The 25,359-nt window shown below is 46.7% G+C and overlaps 1 protein-coding gene across 1 annotated transcript; it reads left to right on the top strand.

Moving 5' to 3' along the window:
* Positions 1–1,853: 1,853 nt before the first annotated feature.
* Positions 1,854–24,875, top strand: DUSP29 (dual specificity phosphatase 29). Its single transcript, XM_059395845.1, has 3 exons — positions 1,854–2,053; positions 15,497–15,717; positions 24,631–24,875. The coding sequence occupies exons 1-3, from the start codon at positions 1,854–1,856 to the stop codon at positions 24,873–24,875; spliced, it is 666 nt and encodes a 221-aa protein (XP_059251828.1).
* Positions 24,876–25,359: the final 484 nt, after the last annotated feature.

The following is a 25,359-nucleotide window of genomic DNA, read 5'->3' as shown; positions in this document are numbered from 1 at the left end:
TGCAACGTCTGAGTCTCTCTTCTTGTGTGGTGAACAGGCAGAACTGCCTATATCTAATAGTCTGTCACATGTTGTAAAATGGGGTTGTCTTTCTTCTTTATTATCTGGAATACTGCTATAAGAGCAAACTTCCCTCATCCACCCAGTAGTACAGTTTGTATCAGAAAGGAACAACAGATGCTAGGTTCTTTCCCTTTACTTACCTGTCTTCAAAATAATGAGCAGTTCCCCTATGTCTTCCAACACCGAATAATGCTTCAAGTATCGTTATAATTTAAATGTTTGGTGTGTTTCAGTCCATTGTAGTTATTTTTATTATTCATGTTCAAATTGTCACCTTTTGACTAGTGGGAACCTCTCTGAGCTGTGTTCTAAGTCCTTTGAAATGATCCTACTGGTCTTTGGAGCTAGCAAACTTTATTTTTTTAAGATATTTATTTGAGAGAGAGAGAAACAGTGTGCAAGTGTGTGGGGGCAGGGGCAGAGGGAGAGAGTCCCAAGCAGACTCCATGCTGCGTGTGGTGCCCAGCGTAGGGCTCGATCCCACAACCCTGAGACCTGAGCAAAAACCAAGAGTCTAGAGGTTTCACCGACTGAGCCACCCAGGCGCCCCAGGCTAGCAAATTTACTTGCATTCTTCAAATCCCTGGCCTGCCCTGCTTCACACTGCATCCTCGCCACACCCTTCCCCCCAGCAACTATTTCTTTCTCAGAAGACTGAGACCCTGTGTCACAGACATCCTCAATTTACAATTCTCCTTGTCTGCAAAATAGAGATAATAATAATAATGCCTACTTCAGAGGGTTGTTAAGAAGATTAAATGAGTTAATAATTGTAAAGCACTTGGAACAGTGTCTGGCACAAAGTAAGTACCAGATAAGTATTTGTTAAATAAATAACACTCCCTCCCCATCACTCAACGCCATGTTTCTCAGTCTTGCTGTCCTTTTCTCCTCCCCGCCAGTCTCAGAGCCTAGCTTCCCCGCGGGCATCTCTGAGTCGAGATGCATCAGTCACTCAGCTCAGGGAACAAATATTGCCCAATTCCACAGCAAATTCCTTTCCTTGGGGACAATGGAAACTCTTCTTCCACATTCCAGTTGCATAGCCTGACAAGCTCTCCAAATATGCATTTCAATCTGCAAGCACAGCTTTCCAGCTTAGAACATCTCTTCTGACCCCAGTTAGCGCAACTGCCAACCACCTAGCGGGAGAGCCACCAACATTGCCTTCAACTGTCCTAACACATCGAGGAAACCTCAGGCAGCCAAGCCTCCTTCCACGCCAGGGCTCCTGAAGCTCCCAGAATGTGCATGGCTGCTCGGATCAAACAGGCTCTTGATTTCCAGGTGTGCCCTTTCCACTGGCCGACAGCTCCCTGTAGGTGTGGAGAATCACACGCCTGGCATGGCAGGAACCCATGGCCAGAGCCAGCAGATTCCAATCAGATAAGGGAAAAATTAGGCACCAAAACAGAGCTAAAAGCTAAAAGAAAAGAAGCAAAGGACCAGCAGCCTACAGGGATTTCTGAGGCTTGAAGTCTGTCTTAGGTCTGCTGCAAACCTCCCTTGGCCCATGTCAGAGGGCCGCCAGGCCTCTTGCACTGAAGGAGACTGGAATGTCAGTGACATGTTGCTTACCTGCCATCATGGCCCTCCTTAGTTACCCCTGCAGCCTGGGAAGAGTAAGTGGGAGCTAAGCAGGCATGGGAAATGCCTGCTGCACCTTAAGGTCAGCTTATCCCTACCTCTTTTTGTAAAGACCATTCCCTACCTCTGTCCCCTGTTAACCCAAATCCTGACCCTCTCTCATGACCATTTGCAGGAAGGAAAGAAAATCCTGTGGCTCCAAAATGACATCCCGAGAACCAAAGACAAGCCTCCAAAATGCCTACCCATCTGCCAAGAGGCTGCTGCCCAAGGGAGAGGGGGATATGGAAGAGGAGGAGTACTGCACCCCAGGTGCCTTCGAGCTGGAGCGTCTCTTCTGGAAGGGCAGTCCTCAGTACACCCATGTCAACGAGGTCTGGCCCCAGCTCTACATCGGTGACGAGTAAGTGTCAGGGTCAAGCCCCACCTCCGACCTCACCCAGGAGAAGGGAGCCAGCCCCGCCCAAGGTCACACCCTTCACTTGCTCTTAGCCAGGAGTTGTTGCTTTTTTGGTTAGTTGTGTTGTGAGAACCCAGGGCTGGGTTTATCTTCACAGTACAGGAAACCCAGAGAAGGGACTTATGCAACATAGACGTTTATTGCTCTTTCATACAAAAGAAGTCCAGAGGAAGGTGAGCTGCGGCTGGCATGGCCACCCCAGGGGCATCAAGGTGTCAGGCTCCTGTGCCCCTGCCCCACCATCCTGAGGGTGTGGCTTCCTTCCTCAAAGTTGCTACATGGGCCAAGAGTGCTATTAGGGCTCCAGCCACCATCTGTGGGATGGATCCAGGCCACAGAAGCATAAAGAGAAAAGAAGGAGCAAAAGGGCATCTTTCCAGAGGGACAGGTCACCCAAGAACTCCCTTGCCCCTTGCTGCAAAGGACTCTGGGAAATGGAGCCTTGTACTTTAGCTGGGTATAATACAGCAAGAACAGAGTCAGTTCTCAGATTGGTGGCACGGGAGCACATCAGCTTAAATGCTGGGAAGCATGGTAGGCCTGGCAAGGTTGAGGTCATCTTCTCCTCCTCTAGATGTTTATAGCCACCAGTTCCCACTCCTTAAACAACTGGGACACATCTCCTATAAATAATATCAATAATAATAATACCTATCATTTAGGTATCATTTGACTGCTATGTTCCAGACATTGTGCTAAGCACCTTGCATGAATGATCTCATTTTATTTTCACAAGAGCTCAATGAAAGAGGACATCTAATTGCTCCCGCAAGGTACAGGGCAGTTAAGCCACTGGCCCAAGGTCTAAAGCTCAGGAGGTGGTGGAGGGCTGGGATTCAAATGTGCTTCTGCCCAACCCAGAAGATTTTATCTTAACCAGCACTCCTACTCCTCCCTCCATTCCCCACGATTCCCACTCAGGTTCCATCACCCCCTGGAGCTGATGGCATAGGACCCCTGCAGGTGGGACTGCTTAAAACCTAGAAACAACTACCTAGTCATGGGAAATCCCAGGGGCAACATCTCTTGTCCTTTTTTTCTTAATATTTTAAACTGGAAACGTTAAAAAATTACATGCCCTTTTATACTGAATTAAATGAGAGGGTTGTAAAAACAAAGTGCACCATTTCCCTCTGTTCTCTCTTAATTCTCTTTTGGGTAACCAGTATTAAGCTCACCTGCATACTTGCATTATTTTATGTACACTATTGCAAACGTGAGGTCACATATACACATGTATAAAGGGGCTTCATTCCTTTTAAACAATTTTTAAGTGGGGGAAGGAATCGTACTATTCTGTACTTTTACTATTCCGTAGTAGTAGTGCCAACCTGTAATTTAGCCAATCATTTCCTCATTGTGAACGTTAGGGGAACCTCAGTGATGGGTATATGAGACTCCCTGTACTGTTTTCTTTCTTTCTTTTTAAAATAGTAGCTTTATTGAGATATGGCTCACATTCCATAAAATTCACCTTTCTAAAGTGCACAATTCAGCGGCTTTATTGCATTTGCCAAGTTGTGCAACCAGCATCACTCATTTGAAAGCATTTTCATCACCTCAAAAGGAAACCACCTCACAATCCTCCATTCCCTGTCTTCTTACCCACACCACCACCCATCTGCTTTCTGTTCTACGGATTTCTTATTTTGGACATTTCATATAACTGGAATCATAAGGTATGATTTTTGTGTCTGGCTTCTTTCACTTAGCATAATGTTTTCAAGGTTCATCCAAGTTGTACCATGGACCAGTACCTCATTCTTTTTTTTATTATTGGATAATCTCTGTATTATTTTGGCACCTTTTCTGTAAACTCTAAAATGAGTTCAAAATTAAAGAAAGTGCTCATATACTTTGACCCCAATATCACTTTAAGAAATGTAAAGAAATAAGAGTATCAGTACGTAAGGAAATATGCAGAACAATGTTTATTTATCCCTGAAGTAAAAAAAAAAAAAAAAGGGAGGGTGGATCTGAATCTCTTATCTCTTAGTTATAAAGTATTACATAAATCAGTAAATATATGGTTTTCCTAGTATATAAGTAATTACATGGTTATTGTGTAAATATAGAAGTCTTAGGTTCTTTATTTGTAGTGGGTTAACAACAGGACCTTCCTCATTGGGTTGTATGGATTAAGTGAGATAGTATATGTAAAATATTAGTGCAGTGCCTAGTACATATTGAGTGCTCAATAAAGGTTAGCTCTAGTAATAGAGATTAATGTAAGAAAGAAAACAAATCTATCAGAGCAATCACCAAACCCCATTACTCTGAAGCCACTCGTATTAACATTTCCTCCTAGACTTTCTGTGTATTTTATTTATTTGTTTATCATTTTGGTTTTAAAACTTGCTTTTATCATAACCATATTGATAATTCATTTAATCTTTTTTCCCACATAGCATCTTTCATAAACGTTCTCCTTACTACATACTTCTCATACAATTATAATACAATGCTCTATATCAGATCATAATATATCAGGTGATATAAAGTCATTCTACTTAACCCACTTCCCTATTGTTGGACTTACGAGTTAGTTCCATGTTCTCACCTTTATAAATACTGCAGTGGCCATATTTATGCACATATTTATCTATACTATTCCCTTTGCCTAAGATGCCCTGCCCCTCATCTCATCTCTATGTCCAGATTCTATTAGGCCTCCTACAATGACCCCTCAAATCACGTCTGCCATGAAGCTAGGTTTCCCCAACCCCCATCCAGAGAAGTAAGAGTTTTTCTCTGTATATTATATACTGTATTTACATTTCCTACAGCTAACAATAATAATAACAGCTACATTGTATCATATATATCTTACCATGTGCCTTGCCCTGTGCTAGTCAACCCTATGAAGGAGGTTCCATTATTACTCTCATTTTACAAATGGGCAAACTGGGGCTCAGAGAGTTCATCCATTTGCTCAGTCAATCAGTATTTCCTGGGCACCTTGCTAAGTATTGTGGGGGATACAAAGAAGAAACTGAGGTTCAGAGAAATTAAGTGACCAGCCCAAGCTCGTATCACCAGTAATGGTAGAATTTTTAAAAAAGATTTTATTTATTTATTTGACAGACAGAGATCACAAGTAGGCAGAGAGGCAGGCAGGGAGAGATGGAGAAGCAGGCTCCTCACTGAGCAGAGAGCCCAATGTGGGGCTTGATCCCAGGACCCTGGGATCATGACCTAAGCCAAAGGCAGGGGCTTTAACCCACTGAGCCACCCAGCTGCCCCAGTAATGGTAGAATTTATACCTAAACTCAGATCAAGAAAATGTGGTCAATCACCAAAAAAAAAAAAAAAAAAGAAAGAAAGAAAGAAAGAAAGAAATCTTGCCATTTGCAATGATGTGGATGGAACTAGAGTGTATTATATTAAGCAAAATAAGTCAATCAGAGAAAGACAAGTATCATGTGATCTCACTGGTATGATGAATTTGAGAAACAAGACAGGATCATAGGGGGAAGGAGGGAAAAAATGAAATAAGATGAAATCAGAGAGAAAGACAAACCATAAGAGACTCTTAATCTCAGCAAACAAACTGAGGGCTTGCTGGAGAGGAGTGGGGGTGGGAGGGATGGGGTGGCTGGGGGATGGACACTGAGAAGGGCATGTGCTATGGTGAGTGCCGTGAATTGTGTAAGACTGATGAATCACAGACCTGTACCCCTGAAACAAATAATACATTATATGCTATTTTAAACAAAAGAATGAAAGAGAATGTGGTCAATCAGATAAAGGAGCACTTTTATAGCTGAGGAGGGGGGATCTGTAGAAATGTAGCAGGGAACAGAAGGAGAATGGGTAATGAAGTGGAAGGAGTGTGCGCTTCAGGTCTTGGCTCTGCCAAACACCAATTCTGTGTCTTGGACTATTTTACCTCTCCACACCCTAACAGAGATAGGGCTTATTTCATGGGGTGAAGACGAGATGAATTAAAACAAGTAGAGTGCTAAGCACACAGTAAGTAAATGCCGCTAAGTGCCTGATACTTGGAAAGCGTCACAGAAGAGGTGAATTCCAAGCAGGACCCCAGAAGATGGGTAGGACTTCAACAGAGTTCTGGGCGGAGATGCAGGATGAAGAAATGAATCGAGGCGAGAATAAGCGAGAATTGTTTGTCGGGAACGCAGGGGATAAACGTGATAGAGGTCCACCCTCAGGAAGTCTACAACTGAGCCACGTTTGACCACCACGTGGTCAGCTCAGATTTAGCCGTGCTGCAGGAACAGGGGACCCCAAGATCTCAGTGGCCTACCACCGTAATGGCTTATTTCTCATGCACATGACGTGTCCGTGGTGAGCCAGTTCGAACTCTGCTCTGCCTCCACGTCCCTCTAAGACTCAGGATCCAGGCTGACAGAGCAGCCCCTATCGGGGATACTGCCAGTCTTCTGGGAGAGAGAAGGGACTTGGAAAATCACCAGTGGACTCAGAAGTGACACATGCCATTCATGCCCACACATTTCAGGGGCCAAAGCAAGTCCAAGGCAAACTCTCATGTTATTAGGGCAGGAAAGTATAACCTGACCTAGGGAGTGGCAGTAACTATTCCAAAGGATAACGCACCGCCTTCCACGGCCACAGTCTCCTCTCGGTGCAGTGACTTTGGGCAGGTCCTTCCACCTCTCTGTCTGATGTTCTTATCTCAAAAAATGATTACTAAGAAGATTCAAAGACATAGAGGGAATATAAGTACATTTTGTGTAAACAAAAACAAACATTATCATTATGGTACTTAGTGAGAAAAAAAGCATGGGCAGATAGATCAGGGCCGGCTTGCATAAGGCTGAACACTGGCCCGGGAACTCTCTTCAGGAAGCCACGGAGGGTCTGAACAGGACAGACAAGTTCTAGTTACTAGAGTGCCAGACAAGAAGTGTGATCCTGTAAGACATGCTTGCCTCCTTGACATCTGACCACAATCCTGCTTCCTTCAATCAGGAAAATGTCACTACCCCTTCAGTTCATTCCAGTGCTGCCTGGTCAAGCCCCTAAACACACGCACACACTCACGCCCAGTCCGGGCAGGCTCCACAGCTATGTGTAAGACCTGAGTGCGCCGCGGGGGCAGGGGGCGGAAGCCAGCATGGCACAGCGCTCGTCCTCATCTCTGCTCAGGGTCCCCCCTCCACACCCACTTACAAGGGTAATAAGACTCACACATACTTACTGAGAGAGCGATGGGTTCCTTCGACACGGCAGCCACACGGGGTTATAACCCTGCTGAGAGCAGGCACGGCTGCCCGTGTTTCTCCATCTCTTCGAAGGTGTTGCCCAAGGCAGCAGCAAAAAACTCACAGCTGGCTCCTCGTGCATAAAGCCTGGGTTTTAATTTGATAGCTGCATTTAGGTTGAACTTTTCCTTTCCTTAAAAGGATAACGCAAGGCAATTATCGAATATCGAAAGGCAATTATCAAGGCTCTGGAAGGTAGGGTGGTCAGGATCCAAGAGTGAGGACGGAAGCCCTGGGGGAACCAGAACGGCTGGCCTGGACCGGTGATGCCTGGGACCTGCTGAGGACCAGACTTAGCCCAAAGAAGCAGCTCACTTCTTCTCCTTCCTTTCCCCTTAATGGTCTCTCTATGTCCCTCCAGGGCTTCTTTATGGAGAGAGGCAGAATGGTCAAGCATCTGCTCCAAAGCCATGTGCCTGGTCAAATACTGGTCCCCCTGTGGCCTTGGACAAGTCACTCGTGCTTTCTGACATTCTATTCCTTTCCCTATAAGATATGGATCCAGTGAGTTAATACGGATGCCACTCAGCACAGTGAGAGCATACCCAGTATGTGTGAACTACTACAGATCAGGCAGGTTCTCGAAATTCAACTCCCAGTGCGAGAAGTAGGTAAAGAACAGTCATTGTGCTCTGCCATGAAGGGTCCTGTGCTAAGGGCAGCCTTAGGTCACATTGTTTCCATGAGATGCTATGATGAACCCAAGGTCAGGTTGGAAGGAAGGTCCCTCCTGATGGGTTTCTCTGGTTCATGTCCCAACCACCTCCACAGATACTGAGCTGGCCTTCCAGGAACCCACGTGACCTCAGTCCTAGGGAGGCAGTGCCACACCAAAACCCTAGGGGCCTGTGGCCAGAACTTCAAGAGCATTTTCCCAGTGTCAGCTTATTCCAAGGGGATTCGCCAAGTGGAGTGGTGACTCCAAGTCCCCATTGCTTACCAGCCCAGGGAGGGCAGAGGTGACGCCACCACTCCGACCGGATGAGAAGAAGCCACAGACAAGGGGGAGATCTGGTGGGTACTGACCATGCTGGGTCAAAGGGGCTGGGCCAGGCACACGGGCCACCTTTCAGGTATTCTCAGCAGAAGTCATTCTGGCAGGCTCAAGGCACAGACACTCTCTCTCCCCACTCACTTCCCTTCCCTTGGTAGGAGATGTGAACTGGCCATAGGCAGAGCTGTAGGGTCAGCATGGAGTAGAGCAAAAGGCCCCTAATGGGACGCAGGGCCCAGAGTTCAAGCCCCCAGTGCAGATGGTCTTTATGTGCAGCCTACAGCAAAACATTTTCCAGTTCTGGGTCTCAGTTTCTTTATTTGTAAAATAAAGGGATGATTTCAAAGGTCCCTTCCAGCTCTAGAATGAAATTCTTTAAGAAATGTGCTATTAAATAAATTAGGCTTTATTAGGTTCAAGCACATACTTGTTTTATTACTTTTAAGTCATTCAAATTAGATTCAAATTAGGTTAACCAAGTGTTGCCCTCCAGAGAGCCAAGGACTGGCGTCAATGATGAGATAAGAATAATTCATCGCCTCTTATCAATCAGCAGTCCCTAAATGGGTGCTTCAAAAGTGCTTGAGTATGCTTGAAAGCACTAAGTTTCTGTAATTTAAATATTCTCCCTTTAATCTTATTCACATCTTTCATTTGCTTAGCAAAATCTTTTTTCTCTTTTCTTTTTTTTCCCCTGCAGTCAGCAGGAGGGGAAATATCCTGGCTACTGTCAAAGTGATTGCAAATTCCCAGGCAGGACAGCCTCCCATAGGCTTGGCTGAAGCAGGAAAATTGAGAAATCGCTCTTCTCCCTCCCCACGTCAGCATCCCTGTGAGTCAACACCAAGGCAGGCGCTAAGTTGCTCTGTCACCTGAGTGACAGGGCTGCTAAGGAGCTCTCCATTTTTATTAAAATACAGTTGCCTCCAAAGTCTGGCTTTTGGGGCATCATCAACAGCCAGCTGCCCATCCCCACAAAGCCGGACCCCTCCCTGTGGCTGTCCCTACTCAGGCTGAACATGCTTTCAAGGGGTCTTGCTATCTTACCCTTTCTGCCTTTCTCCTCCCAATCAGACCAACAGCCTCAAAAGGAGAGGCATCTCCAGGCCCGGCCTGTAGCTGAGGAGGCTGGAAAGTGAGGTGAGAGCAAATCCGCCAGCTCAGAGGGCCTCTGACTGGTACCCTGGAGAGCTGCACCCTTTCACGCCCCACCCCCCCCCACCCCCCAAAAAAGAAGGAACTAATTCAGCCTCAAGGCACCAAGCAGAGCTAACCTTGACAGGCTTCTCCAGGGTGGGTTTCTCCATGGCTGCTTTAGGAAGCAGTGAAAACACAGCTTTACAAGGTTTCCAGTTAATGAGCTGAATGTTAATGGAAAGAACTAGAAGACCTGGATTCTGAACCTCCAAGTACCAAAGGTGACTTAGATACAATTGGGCACTAGTGAACAGGGGGGACCGGGTTGGGGCTTGCCAGCTTCTCAGCATGGACCTCAAGCAACAGCAACCACTTCCTTTCATGGGTAGCAAAATGCCTAGCCTAGTTATTAATACGGCATCATTTCTCAGTTTCAGGCCTCTGAGCTCTCTTTCTCCATTCAGCCTCCATCCCTGGGGCAGAGGATGAAGAAGTTTCTAACAAGACTTTAACACCCTGGGGCCTCCTTATATCTTTGAGTTGCCAGTGTCTCCCGACAACTAAGGAAAACATCAATAAAATCATGGCATATGCTTTTGTATTAAATGAATATCTGACATATTCATTACCGAAATTTACAGGCGAAAAGAAAAATTCTCCATCATCCCCTTATCGAGGGAGAGCCACCGATAGATAACATTTTGTTGTTCCTCTTTTTACTCCTTTTTTTCCTCTTGAATTTCTCTTTTAACCTTTCAAAGAAACTAGAGTGTTGCATCATTCAGTTTACAAGAATCTTGTAAGGAAAGCGCTGCCAGAGTAATTGGTTCTGTTTAACAAAGAGAGAAAACTGCCGGTCCCAGAGGTTCCGCTGTTTGAGCTCGAGCAGCAGTGAGTAAGCTTACCCCCTGCACCTGGCAGCCCGGTGCGTTAGGAGAGGCCTCAAAGGCAAACAGCTTCATTGGCAGCAAGTAACAAGAACACCCAAGAAACTAGAAAGCCAAGAGATTTCCCTTCCAGATCAGGTGAATTGATGGAGATCAACAGCTAGAAATGTGTCCACCGTTTTGAAATCCACCAGCAAGGAATAGGTATGGTCAGAACTCCAAAGGAGAAGGTTCCCATCATGCCCATGAAATGACACGAGGCCATAAATGTCAGACACAACCAAATGAAAAGGGTGCCAGAGTACGGTAGGGGGCACGAAATCAGTGGGTTCTCCCAGACCCAGGGGTGTGGAGAACCATCCAATTATCTGCGGCCTTTCTTTAGCGCCCACTGCAGAATCCTGGCAACATGGGAGTAGCTGTTTTCCCACAGCAAGGGAGCTGGGGGAGGGCTTGTGTGGATGTAGGCATGCGTGTCCCTCCTCCCCTGAGCTCAAGAACACCTGTGGAAAATGGGCTTTCGGGCAGATAGCGAGGCCTTTGGGCCTGGAGTCAGGAGGGCATCAGGCGGTCTGGAGAAGTGGACTGTGAGGAGTGCTGCCCAAGGAGACTGCCCCACCAAGAGTGCTCTTATTCCCAATTCCTCAAGGTGGGTTGAAACAAGCTTCCTGGAGGAACTTCTGGGCACCAGGAGGAGGCTGGGCCAGGCAAGATAAGGAGGAAGGGAGGGGAAGTCCCTGAATGAGGAAACTGGTCCCTGCCAGAAGGAAGTCATTTCTTTGCTATCTTACCCTTTCTGCCTTTCTCCTCCCAATCAGACCAACAGCCTCAAAAGGAGAGGCATCTCCAGGCCCGGCCTGTAGCTGAGGAGGCTGGAAAGAGGTGAGAGCAAATCCGCCAGCTCAGAGGGCCTCTGACTGGTACCCTGGAGAGCTGCACCCTTTCACGCTCCCCCCGACCCCCCCAAAAAAAGAAGGAACTAATTCAGCCTCAAGGCACCAAGGCAGAGCTAACCTTGACAGGCTTCTGTCCAGAGCCAGGACAGAGGTTCACCGGGAGAGAGATAAAGGGAATTGGGTCAAAAACAGAGATGTGAAAAATACAAAAACAAAAACAAAAAACCCCCAGAGATATGGCAATGTTCTTCAAAAGTAAACCGCACGACTCCAGTAAATGTGTGAGAAAACGTCCAACCTCATTGCTAAAAGAAATGGAAATATGACATCTTTTCTTTCTTTCTTTTTTCTTTTTTTTTTGTCTATGAAATTAGCAAAGAATAAAAATCAGGCTGTAAAATGAGCAAGCTTTCTGGAGGATAATTTAGTAACACATATCAAATGTGTTTTAAAAAAGCTCATACCCATTGACCCAGCAATTCCACTTAAAAAGAAATCTCTCCTAAGGACATAATTAAGAGATGTGCCCAAAGAAATACAGCGAAGTTGTTCATTTATAGTGTTTCTTATAATACCCGCCACTACCCCTTCAGGAGAGAGATAAAGATAGAGATAGAGCGAGAGCAAAAGGGAGAGGGAGAGAGAGGGAAAAAAACGTCCAAAAATAGGAGCTGGGTGAGGTAAAATTGAGATTTCCCTATAGACTGGAACAGCATGCAGCTATTAAAGGCTATGTGTTGACAGAGGAAGATGTTTACAATGTAACACCATGTCAAAGTTTTTGAAACTTACATATGGTATCATACCCCAAAATGAATCTTTATATAAAATATATAAATCTATGCATAGAGAAGTAACTGGAGAATCTTACATCAAAAAGCAAATAGACTTAATCTTAGGGGAGGGGTAGAAATACAGGTGATGTGTGTGTGTGTGTATGTGTGTGTGTGTGTGTGTGTGTGAATAGGTTTTCACATTCTGCACTGAGCATGTGTTATTTTTATAATTAGATGATATATTTTGATGACATATTATTCCTTAAATAAACACATGGCTTACATTGGGAATTTTTTTTTTTTAATTAAACATCCAGAAACTAAGGCTTCTGCATCACCTAGGTTCTAAAGGTAAATTTCTAAGTCTGCTTTTTTCTCCGGAGATTTTCTCCTCAGCAGAAACACATTCCTTAGTCTCTTTTCCACATAACATGTCTAAGCAGGCAGCTTTAACATAGAAGAAAACCACAATACAGGGCTAGGGAAATCCCCCCGCCCCCTCCGACCCACCCCACTCCCAGGAATGGCTGAGCCAGACATTTGGGTCAGCTGGGGACCTGTCTCTGTCACAACCACTGCTTACCAAATGTACTAAGAGTTTCCCTATTTGCAGATCCCCATTCTGTCATGGATACTCTTCTGAGCACTCACCTAGACTCTGAGGGTCAAGCTAGGGAGAAATCCCCAGAGCGTTGCAAGGACACCACCTCCCTTTCTGGGCTCTGGCAGCTGCAGAGCCCCCCGAAAACCTGCAGGGGGCCTCAGACACCCAGCAGTTCTGATCCTCCCCAGGACCCCTTTCCTCTCCTTCAGACATAGCTAAAATCAGCTCTGCCAGCTGACTGTGGAGGTGTCAGGCAACGAGTTTTGTCACATATCTACCCTGATCCTTGACCCCCACAGCAGCAAATGCAAATTGCTATTTATTCAAACTGCCACTTGATTATGTTGAAACCCAGTTGCTGAACCCAGAGAGAACAGTCTTTATGGTGGGTAGGAACTTCCTGTCAAGGACAGTTAATTTTAATTTTTCCACTGAGCTCAACCTCAAAGTGAGGTTGATTGCTACTCAGCAAGATGGCCTGCATTAGTGGAAGCTTTAATTGAGCGCAGATCTATGTCCCAAAAGCATAATGTTTGTTGTATACATACTTTGGGACGAGAAGAAAAATGAAAAACAGGTCTTTCTGAGGAAAAATTGAAAGCAGAATGTGGTCCATAGTCAGGATGGCAGCACCGAAGACCAGCTGGGGGGGTTGGGGGAACACTCCACCATCCTGTGGCTCAGTTCCAATGGGCTCTTTGCAAATGTTTCTAAAAGCTCAGTGTCTGCATTTAGGTCTCTCTTTCCCAAATACTGGACTCCATCATGGTTCCTCTCATGACCAAGAAAACACTCCAGGAAAAGAGCAACAGATCAGGGGCCCTTGGCCAAGGGGCCATGGCATATGTTTCCTGCTGCAAGGCTCCTTTCGGCCCAAGGTACTGATCAGTGTTAACATTCAATATGGTGCCTCTGTCTACATTCTTTTATAGATGACCTTGAAATGAGCCCTCAGCTGGAGCACAATGCCACTTCTGGCTTCTTGTTGTTATGGTTCCAGACCCCTGTCATCTCTTTCCTGAACTGTAGAACTGGCCTTTGCCCTGTTGATGGGAGATGTCGTCTTAAAACCTAGTTAGGATCAACCCTCCCCAAACATGGTCAAAAGCTGTCCTTGAGCCCTCCAAATACAGATCTAGGGACTTCCACCATCCAACCCCATACTCCCTCTCCAGACCTTTCTCTCTCTTCCTCTCACAAGCTATGCTCTGGCCAAATCAGCTTCCCCCTCCCAGCCCCCTTCCCAGTCCATCAGCATGTCCTGCCGTGACCCCACCTGCTCCAACCGCCTTCCTCTCCTGGCTATACAATAGCCTCCAACAGAGCTCCCTGCTTCTACTTTCTCCCCTCTCCAATCCATGTCCACACATCTCCAGACTGATTTTTAAAAAAGGAAACAATGCTCACTGCTTTCTTAAAACCCTCCGTAGCAGGGGGTGCATTCCACCACCCTATCGGTAAAAGGCAGACTCTCCCCTGTGGTCTACAGTGTCCACCATGACCTGGCCCTGCCTACCTCTCCAATCTCCTCTTGTACCACTGTCCCCTTGCTACTGGAGCCACACGTGCTCACCTTCTCTTCTTAGCACTTGCTGTGTCCTTGGCCTGGAAGAGACACTTTTCCTCCTGCTCTTTCCCTGCCTAGCCCCTCATCCCTCAGTCTTAGCTGGAATACTACCTCCAGCAAGGCCTTCTCTGACCACCTTACTTAAAGTAGGACCACAGCCCTTTGGCACAGCTCCTACAGCTAACTGAAATGATCTTGTTTATTCATTTGTTGTTTATTTGCTCTCCCCATGAGAATCTATGCTTCCAGAGTGACCTTGACTAACCCGTTCACTGTTACATCGTCAGCACCCAGGACAGTGCCTGGCACACGTGCGATTCTAAATCATTATTTCTGATTAATGATTGATTACAGGAAGTAATACACATTTCCTGAAAGGCCTTCATTATCTCCAGCCTCCACCCCTCGGGCTATGCTACTTTCTTACCCTTGCCTCCCTCTTCCCCTCTGTCACCAAGCACTGACATTTGTAGTAAGGCAAACTCAAAGGGCCCTCACCCCTGAAAGTCACCCCTGGCCTCTCTAGACATAAATAATTCCCACTGCTTCTGACAATGTACTTCTGCCCTATATTCCAAGGCCACCAACTTCAATGTGACTTTATTCCTTATTCCTGGAAATTCTTGCCTAGAAAGGTAAGGATAGAAATCAGAAAATCACAGTAGACTCCAGGAACTTCCTAAAATCAACTCCAACAATAGACAACTCAAATACCTCTCCTCAGAAAAATGCTTTGCCCAACTAGGCAATGATTCACTCATTAAAGTAAGGGTTCGACACTGTGTTCACCACCCGTGTGCACATCAATGTCAAGAATGTTGCCCAATCTCAATCAATTCTTTGCATGGAAACAGCATCTTAAACCATTCATTCGAGCCCCAACCCACGAAACCCTATAAACATCTGGAAGGTTCCGAGGAAAGGCCTGCTTTAAAGATGAGATGAACAGGTCATTCTGGTGACCTTTTAGGGGATATGAAATTTAGGGCATAGTGTCTACACCAGCTCTTCTGTGCTTGGTGAATGATGAAAGAATGAACGGACCAAGGACTAGCTCATCTACCCCACCTTTCATTCTTACCCTTCTCAAAGAGACGGAGCCAGGAACATGCAGCCAAGGGGTCAGTTAGAGCAGGGCTTTGGATGACCGAAGTCCTTCATTTCAGTGACTAGGCCTTACTTTGGCACTGACAGCAGAAAACCAAGGGCAGCCCCTGAGAACCCCCCAGATCCAGGCCAAGGCACCACGCAGCTAACCAGCCTCTCCCCTCCGGCCCAGGGCGACAGCTCTGGACCGCTATGGGCTGCAGAAGGCCGGCTTCACGCACGTGCTGAATGCAGCTCAGGGTCGCTGGAACGTGGACACTGGACCCGACTACTACCGCGACATGGCCATCGAATACCACGGCGTTGAGGCCGACGACCTGCCCACATTCGACCTCAGCGTCTTCTTCTACCCAGCAGCCGCTTTCATCAACACGGCGCTCAGCCTTGACCACAGTAAGAGACCCACCATGAAACAACCCCAACAAACCTGCCTGAGGCCCCGCCCCTCCCATGAGGCCCCACCCCTCACCTTGGCTGGAGATGTGATCTGTGCACTCACAAAGCCTGTTCTGTGGGGTTGGGAGTGATTGAGTTGGGATTATCTGAGCCCCAGGAGGCTGGGAGCCACACTGAGCGTGCTGTTTGTGGGCTTCAGGAATTGGAGGGTTCAGAGGAAAGGCCTTTGGTCTGAATCCCAATTCCTACGGCTCATTAGCGAGCTCGGAACAGCAAGGATGCTGTCTGGATGCCCTCAGAGGGACTATAGCCCAGATGTCAATTGTCCAAACCTGACTAATAGCTGAGGCTTCAAAGCCAGAAAAGCTTCAGGGAGCTGACTGGACTGGGAATTCATGGAGAGACTTCAAATTCTCCTGCCAACCAACCAAGCCCGCTGCCTCCCCTAAATCTCCCTTCACCAACACCACCAACACACAGTCTAGTGAGGCCCCCTGTAGAAAGCTGACATCCTAGCCTTCTAAATGGCGAATGATATTTGAGAACCTGAGTTTTGCACCCATGATGTCCAACTTCCCCAAGGTTAATTATCCATTTTTAAAATCACAGTGCTAGTCCTTGCACTCAAAATTCAGTTTTAGCTGTCTAAGCCAGGTAAAGACTTCATGGCTCTTTCTGAGAGAAGGGCCTGGCTTAGGTTTGCACTGGGGTAAAATAGTATGCAATTATTGCTGCAAGGGGGTGTTTCAGGGGCATTTCATAGAGGCCAGAGGGACTTATACTCCCTACTCAGTGCTCTGACTTTAGGCCCACATTTCATACCCCTTTATGGGACCATCACATTGTCCAGTTACTAAAAGCCTTTCTTGCCACAAGAGACTGGGATTATGAGGCTCAGTGACTAGCTGACCAGTCTGCTTCAGGAACCTGCAGTCTGCAGCTGGGCCCCGCCCGAGTCCCAGACCTTGATGGCTCTCCCCTAGTGGTCCTGGCCCCACAGCTGGGCACCAACAGTTTGTCATTGTTTTGGTTCAGAAAGCAAAGTCCCAGTGAGGAAAAACCCTCACAGAGCTGAAGGGCTCTTATTAGGGGATGCCTCATTTCAAAGTCATGCTTTTATGAGACTATTTACGGACAATCTTTTGCATTATATGCATTCTGGGTTTCTAGGTAGTCTCAAAAAGCAACTGGCCTCTGACTCATCAACGTGAGGTAAAATTCGCCTTAAATTATTTGAAGTTAACCGAAAACATATTTGACAAGAAAAAAAAAAATACCAAAAAACGAGAAACTGCCACAGCCCAATCCTTTGGTTTCTGTTTAATGTGTACTCTTTCACCATTACTGTATCTTCAAACTTTTTCTTAATGGAAGGGGTCTGGCAGGCTTTGGAGAAGATGGGGCGGGATTTCACGCCATATAACTGACTAACAACGTGGTTTCTCTAAGCCTTGCTTTCTCAATCTGGTGATGAAAATATTTACCTTGGAAGGTTATAATGAGCATCGGCAGTAACCCACATAGAGCACGCCACATGGAACCCGGTGCACAGCAGGTCCTCAGATGTGTTTGATAAAGGGAGGTCGTGCACCATGAAACACATAACCACACTAGCATGTGTGCGCCATCGTAATAAAGTTTCCAATCCCAAAAGAAAAAAAAAAGGAAAAAAGACATTCCAACTTTGAACTAGGGCAGTAGACTCACATGACAGCTTGTTTTCAGTTCCTGGCGCACCATTTTAGAGTCCTCCCCCCTCTGCTGAATTAGGGAATAATGAGGCTCGCAAAGCATGTGTACTCCTGGGCAGATCAGAGCATTGACGAGGAGATGTCAGGCTGCAGTGGATCCTGACCCGTGGGTCATATTTTCGAAAGTACCTAGCAAAGAAAAGAAAGGGCCAAGAGAGAAAAGTATATGCTCAGGTCAGAGACTGGGCAGGGGATAGAATCAGGGGGTGTGGGACTAGACCTGTTGGCTGGGCAAGGGGAACAGGATAGGAGCCCATTCCCAGGTGGGAGGCGGTGGGATCCCTTCTCAGTGCTTTGCACTTGAATATTCTCAAGTCTGGAGCTCAAATCGATTGCAAACCCTGAGGAACCTGGCAGGGACAGAAGCAAATGAAGCTGGCTGCGTTGGATGTGTGCTTGTTGCGAGATGGAGAACCCCAGATTCTCCCCAAAGGGGGTGCTTGCTACTCCATCTCAGCCAACAAACATGGGTCTGGCGAGAGTCAGTGCAAATGCGATTGGTTAGATTTTTCAGGAAAAGTCTTCAATCTGGATATTAATGTGAAATTGCCCAATTTTTTAAGTGTTGGCGACACCTTGAAATTTTCTTAAAATACCACAAAGACCAAACCAAAGAAATCTGGAGACTGTCCCTTTGAAACCTATGCTGGGTGGTCAGAGTAACAAAGTAAGATGCTCATTAGTCAGCGATGGCACTGTCACAGACTCTACCCACTGGGGACAGCCTGTACTCGGCATGGGGCATCTAGTCATTCACTGGAAGGCTAGGGGATGCTACTCTGGCATATGGGAGCCAGGCTCCCTCATATGTTTCCTATTATACTCTTGATGTAAGAGGTGTTGATGGGCAGTCTGGACTGAAGGCAAGGCATCTCTCTCTCTCCCCTCTCTTGTCTTTCCTGTTCTTCCTTGGCTAGTTTCTGCCACGTGTACACTGTTCCCACTGCTGCCCCTCACATCAAGTCTTGTTTACTTTTGGTGAAAAGCCTTCCTTGTGGTGCTGTAGAGCTGTATCTGAGGCTTGTAGTGAGCCCCGTGGGACCCGCCCCTACCCCTCTCCTACCCTGACCCTTCTCTTCTGAAAGAACTCCTGGGACAACTGTAGTCAAGGCTTGAAAAATCTCAGAAATAAGCTAGTTCAGTGTCTGGCCCTTAGAGGTGGGGAAACAGACGCCCAGAGAAGCCAAATGATGTGCCCAGGGTCACCAGAGCTAATCAGAGGCCAGCAAGAATTCCTCCGGTCACCCAGGCTTCTCGGAAGAGTCCTTTGGCCTTATTCTGAACATCCGGTGAATTTACCGTCTAAGAGGTCACCAAAAATCATGAAAGGTGAGGCACTCCAGATGGTTATAAGGTCTGGAAACAACTGAACGTGTCACTCTTCTGCGGAGAGAGACGTACCGACAAAATACTGCCGTGGAAACCCCATTTGGACAGCCTTAGCTGCTCCTGGCATGGTGTCCTCGGAGGTGAAGTCGTGTGGTTTTAATTTAAGAAATCCCAGGGCCGACACTGGGAAGCTCTAAAGATCAGGTTTTAGTATCAACGCTCTTCTTTTGTTCTTTCTTTTTCTTAAACAGTCTGTAGCCTGCTTTTGAAGCCATCTTAAAATCTATTACGGATAAGGCAGGTAGGAACAAATAAACGAAGTCCACTTTTGAGCAGGAGCTTGGCTCTCTGGTGCTTCGAAGCTTTCACCAGAGCAGATTTTCAGGGTGTTTTGAGATTCTCCGGCCCCACCGCAGCACGCACGGGCCTCCCCCTCGCAGTTCAAAACACAACATGCACCCTCTGTCTGACGCCTTCCACCATACCCAGAACCATTTCGGGAAATGTAAGAGCTCTGCCTGCCTTTGCAGGCCGCGGAGGGAAGGAGGTGAGGGTGAGACAGGCAAAGAGCCTTCCTCCAAAACCAAGGCAGGAGGTTGTCTGTAAGAGTCCACCCCTGGCAGGGGTGGGGTGGAGCTGAGGGTAGGGGGTTGGCGGGTAACAGGCTTGGCCTCTCTAACTGATTTGAGTGACAGAGGCCTATCTTTTGATCACCAGTGAAAATGTGCACCTGGAAAGCAGCAGCAGCTCTGGATATGGGTTTTTATAAGATTGTGGAAATTCACCTTTTGGTAAAGGCCAAGGGGAACTATTTCATTGAAATGTCCATTTTCAAGACACAGATTGGGACCGCTCAGAGTGTTATAAGAATCCATTTAGTGGGTGCAACCAGCATTTCTTTTAAGAAAATGAATAGATTAGAAAAGAATTGTTGCAAAATTTCGTATGACCTTGTGGAGCTTCTGCCTGCTCTACACATGCTTGTGATACCACACAGAATCCAAGAGATCCGAATGTGGGGTGACAAGAGCCGGGGGTGGGGGTGGGGATTACTGTTCTGCCACTGCCCAGCAAACTGGGCCAATCACTTCTTTGCACTTTGTGTCCTCTGTGACATGGGGATGATAACTGTGTCTCCTGCATGTTGGCTGGGCCGACTGAATCTGGTAAACTATTTAAGAATGCACTCGGCAGATTTGGGGGTGAGGGGAGGTTCCACACGTGTAAGCCACAAACGGTTGTTCACGCACAACGGAGGGAGAGCCACTGAGAGGGGAAAATGCCAGTCCCAACACAGCTGCCTTCGCGTGGGGCCCTAATGCTGGCTGGCGTTAACCAGAGAGCCTGGGGGTGGCTCTGGTGTGGGTGCTGCGGGGAGAAGGCCCAAGGCCACTTTCCATGCCCTTGTCCTCTGAGCCTTCCCAGGAGTGTTCTCACGCTGCACCCCAAAGGGTGCTCCTTAGCAGAGCCACAGAGCAAAGAGGGAATGGTGCCTGGGGGAGCCGAGACAGGCCCTTACCCCGAGGGAGACCTACCAGGCTCACGGGGTTGACGACATTAAGGCAGCTCTTCGAATAACCAAAGTTCAGCTCCAGGAGCTTGTGCTGGAGCTGAGCGCGCCCTTCTCTCCCTTCCGCCTTTGTCTTCCAACCCCCTCCATCTCCCTTCGCCCTTTCCCTCCCCTCCCCTCCCCTCCTCCCACTTAACAGACTTCAGGCTCCCAAAAGACTTAATGAACTACAGCTTTCGTCTGTTTCAAGCATTTAGTCATGACAGGAAGAATTACCCTTTTTGCCAGGAGAGGAAGAAACGCTTTAGTTATCAGCAGAGCTGGCAAGAGGCCAGGCAGCCTCTGGAACAGTCTGTGGGGATTAGAATGCCAGAGGTACATTTCAGTCAGGAGCACGGTCATGCCATGCAAGAGCCAGGGCCAGTCGCCCCCAAACCTGACCCAGCAGTAAAGAAGCCAGCCCTGCTTCTTGCCTTCTTTTCTAGTCCAACATGGACAAGGAAAAAGTGGTGTGGTCACATTCTTGTAGCTCAGCAACATGGCGGGTGGGATAGAGGGCTGCCTGGTTAGCTTATAGAGATTTGTGAAAATGAAGTGATCAAATGAACCGTTCCTTATGAAGCACCTCTCTATGCCAGCACTGTGTGTGTGGAGAGACCAATATGGAGACCTTACTGCTGGGCAAGGTGTGCAGGCCTCGCCGGCAGGGAGAAAGGGAAAGAGCCTCCCCAGGCCGGATGGATGGGTCCTCTTGGATTTCTCACACTGCCTGGGCCACTGTCCTGGGCATGGTCCCCTGGCACAGGTGAGGGGTGAGAGTGAGAAGGACACAGGGAGCCACACTCATTCAGAAATATTCTTTAGCAAACTGTTCTCCTATCCTGCTGATGTTCCACAAGCCAGATGATGTCCATAAGTCTCCTTGGTCATCCTTCTGAGCTTCAGGCCTAAGACTTAAGAACAGAGACATCACTAGGGTCACAAGTCCCACAGCTCAAACTGCCCAGCCATCTCAACCCCAGCCGGGCTCTCCCACAATGACAAGAGAGGGAACCACTGAGATGGCAGTGGTGGGGACGGGCCGAGAGCTTAACCTTACTACTTTCTCTGTCCACAGAGCCCAGAGGCCTGCGGACAGCCCACAGAAGGGTCTCAGCAACAAGTTGCTTTAAATGATTTCTAGTGACAGCACCTGCTTTTTGGGTGACCTCTGGTATGTCACTTAACAACTCAGAGCCTGTTTTCATCTGTAACACGGGGATGATTGTAATGAACCTTGAAGTTCTGTTAAGGATAGAATGAGATCAGGGGAGGAGTCAAGATGGTGGAGAAGTAGCAGGCTGAGATGACATCCGGTCACAGGAGATCAGTTAGATAGTTATCAAACCATTGAGAACACCTACAAATCCAACAGGAGATTGAAGAGAAGAAGAGCAGTAATTCTAGAAACAAAAAATGGACCACTTCCTCAAAGGTAGGACATGCGGAGAAGTGAATCAGAAACGTCGGGAAGATAGACCATGGTGGGAGGAGCCAGCTCCCAGCAAGCAGTGGAGCAATGGAGCACAAAATCAGGACTTTTAAAAGTCAGCTCCACTGAGGGACATCGCTCCAGAGGCTAAGCGGGGGTGGAGCCCTCGCAGGGACAGCGTGGCCTCAGGTCCCATGGGGTCACAGAAGCATCAGGGATGTCTGAGTGTCGCAGAGCTTGCAGGTATTGGAGCAGGGAAGCCGGCTACAGAGACGGAGCTGAGGAGTGAGCTCTCAATTTGGGGTTACCTTAAACTGTGATCTGTGGCACAATCAGACCACTGCTCTTTGAGCAGGGACCCCACAAGTGGCAGATCTGTGGACTCACCTTCCTTCTCTGGAGGCAGGAATCTGCTGGGTTTGGAGACTCCAAATGGAGCTGCTGTGTGCCAGAGACAGAAACACTTGGTCACAGGCCAGTTGAGGACGGAGCGTGGCAGGAGACCAGGGAGATGGGAGTGATTGACCGCTTTTCCCCAAGGGTGCACTGAGGATTGGGGCCCTGAGCCCTCGGCTCCTCCAGGCCAGAGATTGGGAGGCCGCCATTTTCATTCCCTTCTTCCAGAGTTCTATGGAAAGCGTTCAGGGTAAAAAGCTCCTGAAAGCTAACTGGAGAAGATTACTCAGCCCAGCCCCTGGCAAGGGCGGCGCAATTCCACCTCAGGCAAAGACATTTGAGAATCACTGCAACAGGCCCCTCCCCCAAAAGATCAGCAAGTACATCCAGCCAAGACCAAGTTCACTGATCAAGGGGAACAGTGGAATTCCAGAGGAGGGGAAAGCAAAGTATGGAATTTCATGGCTTTCTCCCCATGATTCTTTAATCTTGCAAAGTTAATTTAATTTTTAAAGTTTTATTGTTTTCTTATTCTAATTTTTTTAAGTTTTACTCTTTCCTCTTTTAACGTTTTTTAACTAGTTTATCTTAACAATGCCTTTCTTTAAAAAATCCTTTTGAAACTTCATTATTATAATCATATTTTATCCTTTATTGTATCTAACTTTATTTTTTGTATACATATAGGTTTTTTTCTTCCAAAAATTTTTGGGATACTTCTTCTAATAGATCAAAATATACCCTAAATCTAGCACATGGCTTTGTTCTAGTCTCCATCCTGAGCAAATTCTCTCCACTTCCTTCTTCTTTCTTTTCCTAACCAACTTATCAACTCCTTTTTTAGAATTTTTTTTAAAATTTTCATCTTTGCAGTCATATCCCATCCCTTAATCAGGTTTACCCTTATTTTTGTATATATATGTAAGTTTTTCTTTCTTTAAAATTTTGGGAGGTAGTTTCTTCTAAGAGACCAAAATACACCCAAAATCAAGTGGGTGGCTCTGTTCTATTCACCGATCCAATATATATATATATATATATATATATATATATATATTTCTCTTAACCTCCTTTCTTCTCCCCATGATTTGGGGTCTCTTCTGATTTGGTTAACACACATTTTTCTGGGGTCTTGCCACCCTTTTAGTATTTTATTCTCTCATTCAAATATTTTTGTTTGTTTGTTTTGTTTTTTAAGATTTTATGTATTTATTTGACAGAATGAGAGAGAGAGATCACAAGTAGGCAGAGCAAGAGGGGGAAGTGGGCTCCCTGCTGAGCAGAGAGCCTGATGTGGGGCTCGATCCCAGGACCCTGAGATCATGACCTGAGCCGAAAGCAGAGGCTTAACCCACTGAGCCACCCAGGCAACCCAGGGAGGTTTATTTTAATAGACTTTTCAGATAATTGTGGATAGTCTTTTCTAATACTACACCAAAACTTGACAAGTAATCATTTTTTAAAAGCTAGCTGTGATGTGGCATCTGAAACTGTATCAGTGAACTTCATACGTACTTTGTTACATGAAAATCCATTGGTCTGTCTTGCACTTTGAGTGGATTTTTTTTTTTAACCCATGCATGATTTTATAATATCCCATGTTGGCCATTTGGAAAATATTGGTTCCCTAATTTATGTTATCTTCCAGTTGTTGACAGTTTTCATTGTAGATTATTGAAAGAACACTTTTCTTAATATCACCACCAATCTCAACTGAAAAACTGTCAACCTCACAGAAATAAGTACAAGTTTCCTAAATTCTAATTTTTTAACTAAAGATTTTATTTATTTTTATTTATTTATTTGACAGAGAGAGAGATCACAAGTAGGCAGAGAGGCAGGCAGAGAGGGGGAAGCAGGCTCCCTGCTGAGCAGAGAGCCCGATGCAGGGCTTGATCCCAGGACCCTGAGACCATGACCCGATCTGAAGGCAGAGGCCTTAACCCACTGAGCCACCCAGGCACCCCCCCAAACTCTAATCTTTTGCTCAAAGCCTTGCATTTTATCACTGACAACAAATACCATTGGTTGTTTCCTTTGAAATGAGAGACTTACTTCGTTCACTTTGGAGATAGAGTCTGCCAAATACCCAAATGTGAATTATCCTGGTTTTCCTGTCATTTGTTCTTTTACATAAAAACGGTGTTTCACAAAGAGTGGCTAATTCAGCTCGCAACTCAATCTCACATATGTTTTTTTTTCTTGTGATAACCATCTGACTTTGGTACTCAGCCCAAGTGCTTTATGTGTACATACGATTTTATCGCACAGAATATTAAGTAGAAGTGTAACCAAAGGCTGAAATTTGATAAAAGTCATTTTTACTGCTTCATCAAGGATATTCTTAAGGGAAACTGGCATCCGCCCCACCCCGGGCCCCGAGAGTGCGTGGTGACGAAGGATGCAATGATTACTAGCATAGTTAGGTGCCTCTTCTCCCCACTGCATTTCAGGTAAGATCCTGGTTCACTGTGTCATGGGCCGCAGCCGGTCGGCAACTCTGGTCCTGGCCTACCTGATGATTCACAAGAACATGACCCTGGTGGACGCCATCCAGCAAGTGGCCAAGAACCGCTGTGTCCTACCCAACCGGGGCTTTCTGAAGCAGCTCCGGGACCTGGACAAGCAACTGGTGGAGCAGAGGCGACAGGCCCAGTTCGGTGACAACAGTGACAAGGCTGGTGAAAAGGACCCATAAAGCCCCTTGCACAGCGTGCAGAGACACTCGGAAATGGAGAGGGAAGGCGGAAATCGCCCTGCCCTGGGACTTGGGACAGTGAAACCAAAGCCCGACTTCCTCCCAACTCAAACTTCCCAGGTGTGCGCTGATGAACAGGGAGGAGTCAAAGCTGCCGCCTGACAAGCTCTTGGCTTCACAGTGGAAAGAGGCAGACAGCCCTCTCAGCAGAACTGGTTACACATGAGCACATAGCTCTGCACCAAGGCACCTGTATTTATTTTTATTTTTTTATCTGGTAAGATGGAAGCAGAACAGGGTTGGAAAATGTCAGGCATTGTGCTGTGATTAAATGTTTTGGCTCTGTCTGAAAGTCATATATATATATATATATATATATATTTTTTTTTTTTTTTTGAGACTTTATTTGTCAGAGAGAGAGGGAGAGCAAGCACAGGCAGGGGGAACAGCAGGCAGAGGGAGAAGCAGACTCCGCGCTGAGCAG

The sequence above is a fragment of the Mustela nigripes genome, chromosome 4 (assembly GCF_022355385.1).
Source record: "Mustela nigripes isolate SB6536 chromosome 4, MUSNIG.SB6536, whole genome shotgun sequence".
Classification (NCBI taxonomy): domain Eukaryota; kingdom Metazoa; phylum Chordata; class Mammalia; order Carnivora; family Mustelidae; genus Mustela; species Mustela nigripes.
Note: the sequence above shows the minus strand (reverse complement) of the source record. Positions and strands in the feature narration are given on the sequence as shown.

Coding starts and splice junctions, on each gene's coding strand:
- DUSP29 (XM_059395845.1), top strand. CDS start 1,854: ATGACATCCCGAGAACCAAAGACAAGCCTCCAAAATGCCTACCCATCT. Junction 2,054..15,496: donor CAGCTCTACATCGGTGACGA/GTAAGTGTCAGG, acceptor CCTCCGGCCCAG/GGCGACAGCTCTGGACCGCT. Junction 15,718..24,630: donor GGCGCTCAGCCTTGACCACA/GTAAGAGACCCA, acceptor ACTGCATTTCAG/GTAAGATCCTGGTTCACTGT.